Here is a 13,955-nt window from a genome sequence, read left to right as displayed (position 1 = left end):
ATGGTTGGATGGCATCACCGACTCAATGGACATGGGTTTGGGTGGACTCTGGGAGTTGGTGATGGACAAGGAGGCCTGGCGTGGTGCAGTTCATAGGGTTGCAAAGAGTCGGACATGACTGAGCGACTGAACTGATCCTGATACACTGGTCCTTACCGTGTGCCTGGAAGGCAAGAACTTAAACTAACACCTCCCTCTCATTCTTAGGCTGCTTCCTTCTAGATGGTGGTCCAAGCTGGCTCGACCATCCCCCTGTGCTCCTCCCAGAATTACCTGTGGCACCCACACCTGCAGCTTACTGCCTGGCCATCAGCTCTAGGACAGGACCATTTTAGAGTGAGGCCAGAATACAGCTCAGGGCTTTGGACAGTAAGGGTAGTGATGACTCCTTTTTGTGACCTGGCAAGTGACAGGTTTTCACATCCATGCACTGGCCTTGCACATACTCCCATGGCAAGGAACAAAAAAAGCCAGCAGAGCGGAGGCCATGGTTATGTGGAGAAGTGGTTCACTAACTGGACTAGGAGAGGATGAAGACAATTGCATGGCCAGGGCCTGGAGCTTACAGAAAAGGGAAGAGATAAAGGACAGGGGTCTACTTCCTTTGCAATGATCAAGGTATGAGTAGACTTCTGATCATGAGCTGACTCAATAAATTCAGTGCTCTCCCAACATGTTTTAGGAAACGATATGAGATACATGCAGCCCCAATTACTCTATCCATAGTACTCACACCACATTCTTTGTAAAGCAGTGGCCAAGAATCAACCACACTTCTCTTAACTATATGATTCACATCATATCATGAACCCTGAGAGTTCTAAGAACTTTCTTCTCAAAAGTCACAGACAGGAAAGTGAGACAAAGTTAGCTGAAGGTTTCATAAAAGCTACATAATTAAATGGTAATACTCCCTCTCTCACAAAATGCCTTCTGTAAAAAAATCTCATTTTCAGCTAAAATGTGTGATTAATATCTCAAAAAGAAGAGATGATTTTGAGCACTGGAGTAAGTGACCAGGCAATTTTGGAGACCTGTCCAAAATGCCAGGGTCAATAGACTGAAACTTGCCCCTGACCATCCTTGATAAAGTGGGTGTCTGTTCTGACTCCAGGGATGGTTCCCAGGAAAGGAGTCTTAGCCTTTCAACAGTTTTCAGTTCCCAGGACCTTGCCCGCAAGTGTGGTCAGTACTCATTTACTCACTTCTGATGTGTTCCCAAAGAAAATATTCTAGGAGACCAAGCTCATATCCAGCTTTTCTCCTTTTTTTGCAAATGAAGTAAACACCTGATGTAGGGGCTTCGTAAAAAACAGGTTTTCATGGGCTGCTCGCTGTTCTTCCCATGTGCTGGGTAAAGCTTCTGTTCCTGAAAAAAAAAAAAAAAGACAGGATCTGTCAATCTCACAGCGCTAATATTTGGAACCAGTGGAGCTTTTTTTTTCGTTTTTGGTCTGGAGCTGAGACAGCCTTGCCCCTTACTGGTCCAGTGAAATTTTGAGACCAGAAACACAGACTCTGCCATTTCCTTCTCCAGGGGATCTTCCCGACCCAGGGATCGAACTCAGGTCTCCTGCATTGCAGGCAGACGCTTTAACCTCTGAGCCACCAGGGAAGCCTAGACTCTGCCCAGAGAAATCTAGAAACCTATGATGTGAAACCTGCCTCCTAAAAACATTTTATCATTTTTCTTGTTATTGTCCATTATGTTACATTTAACAACAGAAATCTCGGCCATAGCTAAAAAATTCCCATTCAGAGACCGGTCTGTGCAGAGCTAAGGGTATGCCGACTTGTCACATCTATTTGGCTTCACAGTGAAGTGAGGCTTTCACCACCACAGCGACCCTATGACGCAACCTCATCACCTGTCTAAGAGGGGTTTCCAATGAAAACAAATCGTAAGCTGAAAGAACTCTGGTGGCGGTGGACTGAGCAAAGGAGAAAGAAAAAGTTGGATAATTATGTTTACTACTTAACAAAGAGGAGAGGAAAACTGACAGAAATAGGGCAGATATTATTGGTATCTTTTCTGTATTTTTCTGTTCACAGTACAGAAACAGAAGATAATATCTCAACAGGACCAGCTGATATAGTCTCACTATTTCACTCTGTTTCAATCACGTGAATAACACAGAGCATATTATAATTTCTTCCTGGAGGCATCCTTCCTCTTACCTTGAGAAGTAACTGTGACGTCAGTTGGAAGGGTTGTCGTGAGGTCCTTATACAGCAGTCTAGCACAAAAGGGGAAGGACTGACCTTCCGGCTTCACTTTGTAAGTAAATGACAGCAAGTTGCACAATGAGTTTCTCTGCAAGGGCCCCACAAGAAAGGCTGCAAAGTCACTCTAATGGGGATGGGGATCAAAAGAGACACAAAGTATATGACAATTACAGCTCCAAGGCAATAAGTGGTTATGATGCATCAAACATGTCTACCAAAACAGGGCCCATTAATTAAATCTCAGAAATAAATGAAGGATAGAGAAAGGCCTGAAAAAAGGACAAATGAGAGAGATTTATAAGATAATTAAGAGTTGGTAGCAGCCTAGAAGGCCTGTAAGAAGCACTTACTAAGTCAATGGCCAGAGGCTGGGGAGACACTATTTCTGCTAAGAACTCAGGGGATGTCACACGTTTGGCTGAAATGCTTCATGTCTACATTCACATGTCAGTATCTAACTGATAACCAGAAGCTTCGGTCATTCCAAATGCACAGAGAAATGTTAAGTTTGTAAGAGTCACTTATTTCCTGCTTGTATTCATTTCCTTTTTTTCCCCCGCTTTTTACTGCAACCCTAGCTCAGTTACAACCCTAAGAATGTAAGCCTGAGCTTAGTCAAAGATGGACAGCATTCCTCTATGGTATTTTCAGAAACCATTATTCTGCTTTGCACCTATTCCCAAGGCTCAGCAAAGATACCTGGCACACAGCAGGTCATCTACTGGGCCTTCACTGAATTAAAAATAAAGCAACTGTACCCTACCACTTTGTGAGAGGAAGGAAGGGTCAAGAAGTATAGAAGCCTGAGAATCACCATTCATGAGTAAATAATCTCTTCACCAGTACCCATCCAGAGCTTCAGCAGAAGACGAGGTGGAAAACAGCTGGTATGTAAATAGGAAATGGGCATTAGGACGGCAACAGTCAAACTTCTGGCTTGGAATTATGAACCAATCTAAAGTACAAAAGAACATGTCCCTTTCTTTCAAATCTATCTGGGCTCCCAAAATGCTTTATAAGATCACAGATACCTGAAGTCGATCTGCCTGGTACTTCCTCCCTGAGTAAGCATTTAGGTATTCCCAGAGAACAAACAAGAAGTGCCGAGTATTAGTCTGTAGGTATTTTGCAGATATCTCTTCTAGGGGAATGAAGACTGGAACTGAATGGTGATGTATCCAAAGTGGTTTCTCCATGACAAGGTCCACAAAGTAGGAATCCAGAAGGTTCCCCTCGAAAGCAGTGCTGATGCAGACACAGACTCCTCGGCTGGTCAGCTTCCCGCTGATCCCTGGGACAAGACAGTGCCTTAAGGGACATGAGGCAAAGGCTTCATCTGTGCATCCCACACTCCTCAACTCCACCCAGTACACACACCATGGGCTCAAATGCTCACTGAACGAATGTCTAGACTCTTTCTTCTGACTTTGACTCACTGAGTTTGTTTTCTTAAAACCACAGAATTGTGGGGGGAAAAAACATTCTAAGTATCAAATTATTGAAGAAGAGATTTTGAAATTTTCAATTTACCTATGGCTCCTTTTTTCCTGAGTGTCAAGTAACTTACGGTAGTACTCAGGTCTTCTCATAATCCTCTTATGATACAGATAATAGGTAAGTAAGTCCTTATTTTAATGGTCAAACAGAGACTTGAGGGGTTCAAACTATTTGAACAGTGGCATCAAGCAAACCAGCTGTAAAGGAAGTTCGAGCACACGGTCTAGCACATGTTGAATCACTACAATGAATAGGCTAAGCCAGTCACCAACCAATCTGCTGCTGCACAGGGGCCAGTTTTGCAGGTAAAGCTGCCTATGAATAGCATGCCAGTTCTGCATGTGTATGTCGGGGGGGTGGGGGGCAAAATTCAGTGTTAATGAAATAGGTCCAGGACTAATAATACATCTTGCAAACTATCTCACTAGACAGGAGACTCAGACTGAAACAAGTGAGAAAAAATTATACCTGTAAAACGATATGCCTGCAGAATGGCTTTCATGTTTTCCTGTTTTCTCTCCAAAATTTCTTGCTCACTAATCTCTAATATTTGGTCAGGTTCTACATTGGCAGTAGATGCTTTAACCTGCAAGACATGTAGCAGATTTATCTGGGTACAGAGGCATAATAGAAGTCCCATGCCCTCACCTACATGGGAAAAATGTAAATGCAGAGTATTTTTTTTATTAGGTTATGAGTGAAGAAATGCTACTGTGGCCAGCCAGCTGGTGCTATGAATTCACAGCAGAGGAAGAATCTTGTGGGTTATATACAGTACCAGGAATCAGAAGTAGAAACTATGCTGGCCTGAAGAACAATGCATTTGGCTGCAGTATAGTCTTGTGAGAGGAGAAAGAAAAAGAGGTAAGGAAAGCCTAGGGTAAGCAAAAACAGCTGTAAAGAGGCAAAGCTGGTAAAGTTGGGTCAGACTGTGCAGGCTTTTAAGTGCCAGGATGAGAAATACTGATTATAAGTTGCACACTGTGAGCTACAACCCAGTAGATGCTATCAGACTAACTCCTTCTGAGACAACTACCCAAGCTGATGCAAATACCGAAAAGAAATAAGCAATCATGCAAGTAAACAAACAGAAAATGGCCCAAAGGCATCAGAGAACCACCAAAATAGCCAGACTGAAGACTAAAGATGAATGCGGAAGTTAGTTGGGTTTTCCTCCTCATAGTCCTGTTGATTTTTATCACATGGCATACAGGCCAAACAGAAGGCTGCAGGCTAGATTCTGCAGCAGTCTCGCAGCGCCAGGGCAACAGAGACTGGAGACTGAGGTCACCAGAGCAGACTTCCTATGGGCCAAGATATAGAAATGGGAACCCAACAGGCTGCATGACACTTGTCCTCCAGGCATAACAGAAAGAAGCTGCTGAAAATTAAAAAGCTGAGCAGACTGTGGAGGTCAGGGCCTGCCAAAGAAGACGGATCTTGACACATCTGTCCTAGCACATCGAAGCTTTCAAGTAAGGCCTCCACAAAGGACTACACTCTACGAATGAGGGCAAACCAGAAACAGGTGACCTCAGTTGGTTGATAGTGATGTGCCCTTACACTATCTGCCTGTCAGAAAAAAGCTGAAATTTTTTCTGCAAGAAGACAGCATAGTTCAGAATCCCTATTTTTTTTTTTTCAAACACTACCCATCATTGAATTAAAAAGAAAAATTACCAAGCATATCAGGAAAGAGGAACAGATGTCTAAAAACCAGAAGGAAAAAGAAGACAACAGAAGCAGATCTGAGGGGATTCAGCTATTTGAGTTATTATCAGACATAGTCATTAACACAGATTAAAGGATGGAAAATTCATACCAAAGGGCTAGAATCTATTAAAAAGAATCAGATGAAAATCCTGAATCCAAAAAATACAGTTAACAGAAATCAGGAATTCAACGGGTTTAAAAGCTGACCGGACACATAAGAAAAGTGGAAAATAGGTATATTTTCATAGCTAGATTAAAGAAGAGTAAAGACATAAGAGAGATCACAGTAAGAACAAAAAATCCACACATGGAAACCCCAGAAACAAAGAAAAAGAACAAGACAGATACATTACTTGAAGAGATACTGGGCAAATTTTCCAAACAAATGAAAACTGCAAGTGATTAAGGAGTGCTATAACACAAAGCAGGATAAAGAAAGAAAACCAATCCTAGCTACATTATGATGTGAAACTGCTAAAACCCAAGGATAGAATCTTAAAAGCAGCCAGAGGAAAAAAGACACATTATATTCAAATAGTAAGACTAACATCTGAAAGAAACTATGGAACCAGAAGACAATGAAAAAATGTTTTTAAAGTATGAAAGAACATAAATTTCAACCTATAATTTGAATACCCAGTAAAAATATCCATTTAAACATGAAAAATAAAGTGAGATAAGGGTGCTTTCAGACAGACAAAAATAGAGAATTTTCATTTCCTGCAAACCAACACTGATAATAGTATCAAAAGGACCTACTTAAACTGAAGAAAAATAATCCCAGATGAAAACATGGAAATGCAGTACTAAAGAGCACTGAAAAGGGTAAACAGGTATGTAACTTTATAGGCACAGTGACTGTACAATGAAGTGTTTCATAGAGTTTAACACATGTAGAATTTACATACAACAATAACATGAAAGGTTGCATGTGTGGGAAAGAAAAGATGTTAGGTTCTATAATTATCTATGAAGTGGTAAAGGTACAAATCTAAAGTATATTCTAGTAAGAAAAACAAGCAGAGGTTAAAGCGTCTGCCTGCAATGTGGGAGACCTGGGTTCGATCCCTGGGTCGGGAAGATCCCCTGGAGAAGGAAATGGCAACCCACTCCAGTATTCTTGCCTGGAGAAGCCCATGGACAGAGGAGCTTGGTGGGCTACAGTCCACAGGTCGCAAAGATTCGGATACGACTGAGCGACTTCACTTTCACTTTCTTTTCTCAAAGATAATCACTAAAAAAATGCTAAAAGTCATATAATTAACAAGCTAATGCAGAAGTGGAATAATACAAAAAGTAGCAAGAAAGAAGAGAAACAAAGAACAAATAGTAACATCTATTTTATTAGATGTTACTAATGGAGATGGAGATCTAGATATATGCGTTATATGGAGATCTAGATATATTGCATTACATGCTTTAGTCGCTAAGTTCAGTTCAGTTCAGTTGCTCAGTCGTGTCCGACTCTTTGCGACCCCATGAATACGCTCAGTCGTGTCCAACTCTTTGTGACTCCATGGACTGCAGCCCGCCAGGCTTCTCTGTCCATGGGATTCTCCAGGCAAGAACACGAGTGGATTGCCGTTCCCCTCTCCACAGGATCTTCCTGACCCAGGGACTGAACCCTAATCTCCTATATTGCAGGCAGATTCTGTACCATTTGAGCAACAGGGAAGTTCTTCTAGATATGTTAGGAATCATTAAAAGTTGATAAATAATTAAAAGACAAAGACAGCCAGGCTGGATTAAAACTAACTATACGCTACTTACAAAAATAAGAACTGTCGAAGTTATACTTAACAAAGTTGGTTTTAAGGCAAGAAGTTTAACTAAAATAAAAGGGAACACTGCATAATGATAAAGTCAAAGTTGCTCAGTCACATCTGACTCTGCAACCCCATGGACTATACAGTCCATGGAATTCTCCAGGTCTGAATACTGGAGCAGGTAGCCATTCCCTTTTCCAGAGGATCTTCCCAAGCCAGGGATTGAACCCAGGTCTCCCGCATTGCAGGCAGATTCTTTACCAGGTGAGCCACCAGGGAAGCCTAAGAATACTGGAAAGTGAAAGTGAAGTCGCTCAGTCGTGTCCGACTCTTTGTGACCCCATGGACTGTAGCCTATCAGGCTCCTCTGTCCATGGGATTTTCCAGGCAAGAGTGCTGGAGTGGATTGCCATTTCCTTCTCCAGGGGATCTTTCCCACCCAGGAATCAAACCTGGGTCTCCCACATTGCAGGCAGACGCTTTACCATCTGAGCCACCAGGGAAGCCCAAGAATACTGGGTAGCATATCCCTTCTCTAGCAGATCTTCCTGACCCAGGAATCAAACCGGAGTCTCCTGCATTGCTACCAACTGAGCTATCAGGGATAGCTGATAATGATAAAAGGTTGCTGCATAAAAATAAAAGGCTTACCAACCAAGAAGATAAAACAATCCTAAATTTGTCTGTACCTACTACACAGCAAAACTGAATGAAAGGGGAAAAAATGTACAAATCCACAGTCACAGTGGGAGATCAACACGTTTATCCCAGCAACTAATAAGTTGACAAGTAAAATAGTGAAGAAATGAACATCATGATGAACACATTTGGTCTATGTGATATACAGAGAGAATACAGTACCCAAAAATGTAAAATCCACATTTAATGAACATGGAACATTTGTCAAAATTCACCACATGCTGGGTCATATTCTTCAATCACAATGGAATTAAGCTACAAATCAATAACTAAAAAAATTAATTAACAAATCCAATTTTTAGATATTATGCAGTATACTTCTTAAACTGATGGGACAAAGGAGATATCACAATGGAAATCAAAAATATTTTGAACTGAAATGATAATGAAAACATATCAAAACTTGCAAGATACAGCTAAAGCCATGTGCTATGAATATTTGTGTCCCTCAAACTTCATGCTGAAATCTAATGCCCAGTGTGATGGTATTTGGAGGTGGGGCCTTTGGGAGGTGATTAGGTCATAGCTGGAGAGCCTTCATTAGTGTCCTTATAGTGTCTGGAATTAGTGTCCTTATAAATGAGATGCCAAAGCACTAGCTTGCCCCTTGTGCCATGTGATGTTACAATGAGAAGACCACAATCAAAGAGGTAGTAAGGGGGACTCCCCTGGTGGTCCACTGGTTAAGAATCTGCCTGCCAATGCAGGGGATGCAAGTTCAATCCCTGGTCTGGGTAGATCCCACATGCTGCAGAGCAACTAAGCCCAAGTACCACACTACCAAAGCCCACGCTCTGGAGCCTGTGTGCCGTAACTACCAAAGAAGTCACCACGAGTCCGTGCACTGCAGCAACAAAGACCCAGTGCAGCCCAAAATAAAATATTCTTTTAAAAAGAAGTAATAAGTCCTCTGACACTAAATTTGCCAGTGTCATAATCCTAGATTTCCCAGCAACTACAACTGTGAAAAATAAATATTTGTTGCTTATAAGCCATCTAGTTTACGTATTTTTGTTATTGTGGCCCATGTGGATTAAGACAGTATGCTTAGAGGGAAATTTATAACTTTAAACACATACAGAAGAAAAAAAAAGACTTAAAAAACAGTTAAGTATTCATCCCAAGAAACTAGAAGACATATGCCATGTACAATGACTTGAAGGCACAATACTAAAAAGATTTCAACTCTTTCCAAATGGATGTATAGATTTAGTGCAATTTCCATCAAAATTAAAGGAGGTTTCTTTTCAGAAACTGACAGCCAATTCCCAAATTTATGTGAAATTTGAGGGGCCAAGAATGGCCAAGATAATTCTGAAGAGTAAGACCTAAACGACAGGAATCAAAACTTTTCAGTAATAAACCTCTGGTACCTGCACAAAGACCAACAGACCAATGGAACAGAACAATTCAAAGATGGGCCCGCAGCAGACCCAAAGATCCACTGCAATCAATGGGGAAGAGTGACCTTCAAGCAGTGGTACTGAGTGAACTGCATACCCATATGGAAAAAAACAGCAAGTGTGACCTTCAGGGACTTCCCTCGCAGTCCAGCGGCTGGGCCTGTGCGCTCCCAATGCAGGGCGCCTGGGTTTGGTCTCTGGTCAGGAGCTAGATCCCAAATGCTGCAACTGAGACTGCATGCCACAACTACAGATCCAGAGTGCCATTAACCAAGACCTGGTGCAGCAAAATAAATACTGTTTTAAAAGAAGTAGTAGTATGACTTCTATTTCACACTATGTTACACAAAAATCAATTCCAGAAGGACTGTATTTCTGAAAGTAAAAAGTAAAATAAAAACTTTCAGAAAGTAACACAGAACATCTTTGTGTTCTTAAGTTAGGCAGATATTTATTCAAAGGAAACATGAAGTTAGATTCTTAAATCAAGCCTCATTAAAATGAAGACTTTCTCCTCATCATCACAAGATGTCACAGGAGAGTGAAAAGGCAAGTTCGTCTTTAAAAGAAGATTTGGAATACAGATACAAAACAAGGTACTTCTAACCAAAATGTGTAAAAAATTCTACAATAAGAGATATACAACCCAATAAAAATTCTGCAGAAGTTCTGAAAAGTTCATTTCACAAGACTTTCAAGTGTCCAAAAAAGGTACTTAAAATCATTAATTAAAAGAACTCAAATTAATTCACAGTGACTTACTATTATACTCTCACTAGAATGATAATTTTTTAAAACTGACAATATCAAGTATTGGGAAAGATGGAAAAAAATGGAAATCCTATATACTGTTGCTGGTAATGTAAAATTGGTACAATCAGTCTCAAATTCTGTTTGACAGCATTTACTACAGATAATCTTTGTACCCTGTGACCCAGCAATTCAACAGAAAAGTACGTCTTTTTACATCAAAAGAGCATGAAGAATACTGCATTATTCTTAATACCCACAAAGTGAAAAACCCAAATAATGTAAATGTCACCAACAGTTCAATAAGTAAAGAAATTGTGGTATATTTTCTAAAATGGAATAATTATATAGCAATAAAAAAGAATGACCAGGGGACTTCTCTAGTGGCCTAGTGGCCAAGACTCCGTGCTCTCAATACAGGGGTTCCTGATTTGATTCCTGGTCAGGGAACTAAGATCTCACATGCCACAACTAAAAGATTCAGCACAACCAAATAAAATAAGTACATACATTGTTGCTGTTCAGTGGCTAAGAAAGACCACTGCTGCTGCTGCTGCTGCTGCTAAGTCACTTCAGTCATGTCCGACTCTGTGCAACCCCATAGATGGCAGCCCACCAGACTCCCCCATCCCTGGGATTCTCCAGGCAAGAACACTGGAGTGGGCTGCCATTTCCTTCTCCAGTGCATGAAAGTGAAAAGTGAAAGTGAAGTTGCTCAGTCGTGTCCGACCCTGAGTGACCCCATGGACTGCAGCCTTCCAGGCTCCTCCATCCATGGGATTTTCCAGGCAAGAGTACTGGAGTGGGATGTCATTGCCTTCTCCAAGAAAGACCTCAGCATGCACCAAAATGGATGAACCTCATAGAGAAATCAATCCGCAAAAGAAGACAGACAGAACAGAGTTCATACATTTTTCATTTATATAAAGCTCAAAAATAAGTAAAACCAGTGTTATGATAACAGAAACCAGAACAGTGTTACCTTGAAGGAAATGACTAGGAGGATGGAGGAGGGAGACTTCTCAGGTACTGGTAATAGTCTACACCTTGATTTGTGTGGTACTTACCAGAGTATGCTCATCTCTATAAAAGGATCTTTAGATTTGTGCACTATATACACGTATTTATCTATCTATATTAATATATAGATACATATTTTCTCTTTACTAAAAAAAAGAAAGGGAAGAGGGAGGAAGAGAAGAAATGGAGACAAGGAAGAGAAAGAGAAGAAAAAGAAGGAAGGCTGAGGACGCTTGTGACTGAGCAAGAAAACTTGTAATTTAATGAAAAATGTAGTATTTTATGAACATTTTCTTGGCTGTGCAAAATGTATTGGAAAATATAAATATTAGAAGAGAACCAACTAGCAGACTACTGCAATAATCCTGCCATCTAAAACCTGGTAAATATTAAGACCCATGTGTATAATGCACAAGCTATGGTGAGGAGGAGGTGGAGGAGGGGCACAAAGACAATCTAAAGAATTTGACAGGTTTTACTAATTGGATCTGGGCTAGAGAGAAAGCTTAAAAGAAGGAAAAGTCAAAGTTTACTGTGAAGTTTCAAGTTGGGTGAAAGATGATTCTAGAAAGATGGTATTAATGACAAAAGTACTAATGACTCAAGTCTGGCTGAAACTAAGGTAAGAGGCTCATGTCCATGAGGGCAGGTTAAGAGATTATGATGAATTCACTTGACCCATTAGTAAGGCCTGCCAACTGTTAGATGATATTGATATCAGCTGACTCTATAGCTGTGATTACTTGAGGGATCAAGGACTGAAATTGCTCCAGTTAAGACCACAGGTAAAACTTATTATTCAGATTTGCTTATCCCAGATCATGTTAGGTTTTTACACTCCAGGAAAGCCTGCCAATATCAATCACACTTCTACTCACTCTGGCTTGACGCTGTTTCACTTCAGCCCTCAGCTTATCTCGTAGACGTTTCAGTTCATGAATCCTGGCTTCAAGAGCTTGTGCATTCTGTGGCTCTTCCAATTTTTTACGGGATTTGCTCACTTGAGTCTCTAGTCTTTCCAAGTGAGCTAAAACACCTGCGGGAAGTAAAAAGGAACTTTCAAACAAAGCTAAGGATTTCTAAGTCCAGGAACAGGAAGCACTTCAGGGAAGAACAGATGGTGACCCTTTCCCCAGAACTTTGTGGTCAGTTAAACTGTAGATAACAATTGCCAACAATTTATAAAACTAGAGGAGCTGACAACAAGAAGTCAATGGTCAGCAACCACTTAGGCAGAACCTACAAGTTCTGACCTACAAGTGGTTACTTACTAGGCCATTGTTCAAAAAGGGAATCATCTAAATATAGCTACTCTTAGTTATCTGTGATAATAGTGACCCAGAGGAAAAACAGGGTCAGAAAAAGGTTTTTTTTAATTGGGTTTTACACAAGTTTTCCCAAAGTGGTACTGTGTAACTGTTGGATTTAGACATCCATAAAGACTTGAGTATTCTGAAGCCCTGAAAAGTATCAGGAGCATAGAACTATAAAGGCACACACTAAAAGGAACTGTCCACCAAAACTACTGGGCATTAGACAGGAAAACAAGCTCACCAACGGACAGAAACTGGCAATCTCAGTTTCCAAGAGACTAAAGACCAATATAGTTGAGGTCCTAGTTTTAAAATGCTAATCAACTCTAGCAATGAAGCATCTGCGAACACTTCCTACATATTAAGACACTTACACCAGATCCTTTACTTGCAAAGCATGTAAAGAATTAAAGCGTTTTTATCTCCTATACATTATGCATCTGCTAAATGCTTCAATGAAAAGCATCAAAACAATTACCTAAGTTCCACAACCACCACAATATTATTTTCCTCCATTTTTTCAGATGAAGCAATCAAGGCAGAGAAAGGTAAAATAGCTTGCTCAAGGTAACAATATTTATAATGACACAGTCAGACTCAAACCCAGGTCTCACCAACACTGGTTACTGCCTGGCAAGGCCCCTTCCACAGGAGTAATGCGGGAAATGGCCTCCCAAAAGTTCTGAGAAGAAAAGAAGGCTCACTGGCTAGAACTGCAGCTCTGAATACGAACATTTAGCACACTATTGTGGAGAAGGCACTGGCGACCCACTCCAATACTCTTGTCTGGAAAATCCCACGGACGGAGGAGCCTGGTAGGCTGCAGTCCACAGGATCGCTAAGAGTCGGACACGACTGAGCGACTTCACTTTCACTTTTCACTTTCATGCATTGGAGAAGGAAATGGCAACCCACTCCAGTATTCTTGCCTGGAGAATCCCAGGGACGGAGGAGCCTGGTGGGCTGCCGTCTATGGGGTCGCACACAGTCGGGCACGACTGATGAGACTTAGCAGCAGCAGCATACTATTGCATGCAGCCTACTGGTCGAAAAAGGGAAAAGAGCTTAGAAATAAAAGTCATTTTTCCTGCTCCAATGATCTCAGCTGCCTTTAAGTCTTCCATGTTAGTTTAGTTCACCATCCTACTCCCAAACTTCAGGTTAGAGGGGAAACGGGCTTTCAGCCTGAGAATTATTTTGAGGAGCAGCAGTTAAATGTGAACCTTTGAATACCTCCGCGAGACTCGCCGTCTTGTCTTAAAGTATTTGCCAGCTCCATCTCCTCCTCAGATTTTCAAAGGCCTTCCTAGAAAAGTTGTCCATGCACCAGTAATTGCGTTATCCTTGCGGGCAAAAGAAAATGCCAAGAATGTATTCACACTCACGACAAACCCACAGGGCCGGCCCACACAACGCAGACACGCACCCCTGAGCCCCGACACCGCAAGCGTATTCGCTAGGACGCCCCTTCACTGACTCGCCCGGCCCATCCCCAGGTGCGAGTCGGCCTCTACCTCCCGGTCCCTGCGCGCTGCCGCGGCACCACGCCTCTGGATCCCCTCTCTGGG

The 13,955-nt window shown here is 41.5% G+C and overlaps 1 protein-coding gene across 3 annotated transcripts in view; it reads right to left on the bottom strand.

The window, feature by feature from the left end:
• CENPO (centromere protein O) overlaps positions 1-13,955 on the bottom strand; it is a 15,324-nt gene that overhangs the window by 953 nt on the left and 416 nt on the right. Inside the window, exons 1-7 of one of the 3 annotated variants that reach the window (XM_010840565.1) lie at positions 13,902-13,955; positions 13,621-13,730; positions 11,953-12,110; positions 4,192-4,309; positions 3,258-3,517; positions 2,179-2,350; positions 1,206-1,369 (exon numbers count right to left, since the gene is read on the bottom strand). In XM_010840565.1, coding sequence (XP_010838867.1) covers positions 1,233-1,369; positions 2,179-2,350; positions 3,258-3,517; positions 4,192-4,309; positions 11,953-12,110; positions 13,621-13,666 — 891 coding nt within the window. In that variant the 5' untranslated portion in view covers positions 13,667-13,730; positions 13,902-13,955 and the 3' untranslated portion in view covers positions 1,206-1,232. Of the gene's footprint in view, positions 1-1,205; positions 1,370-2,178; positions 2,351-3,257; positions 3,518-4,191; positions 4,310-11,952; positions 12,111-13,620; positions 13,731-13,813; positions 13,875-13,901 lie in introns of those variants that run through there. The other 2 variants (XM_010840566.1, XM_010840564.1) reach the window with 2 other exon arrangements.

This window comes from Bison bison, unplaced genomic scaffold (assembly GCF_000754665.1).
Source record: "Bison bison bison isolate TAMUID 2011002044 unplaced genomic scaffold, Bison_UMD1.0 scf7180017864145, whole genome shotgun sequence".
NCBI lineage: Eukaryota > Metazoa > Chordata > Mammalia > Artiodactyla > Bovidae > Bison > Bison bison.
Note: the sequence above shows the minus strand (reverse complement) of the source record. Positions and strands in the feature narration are given on the sequence as shown.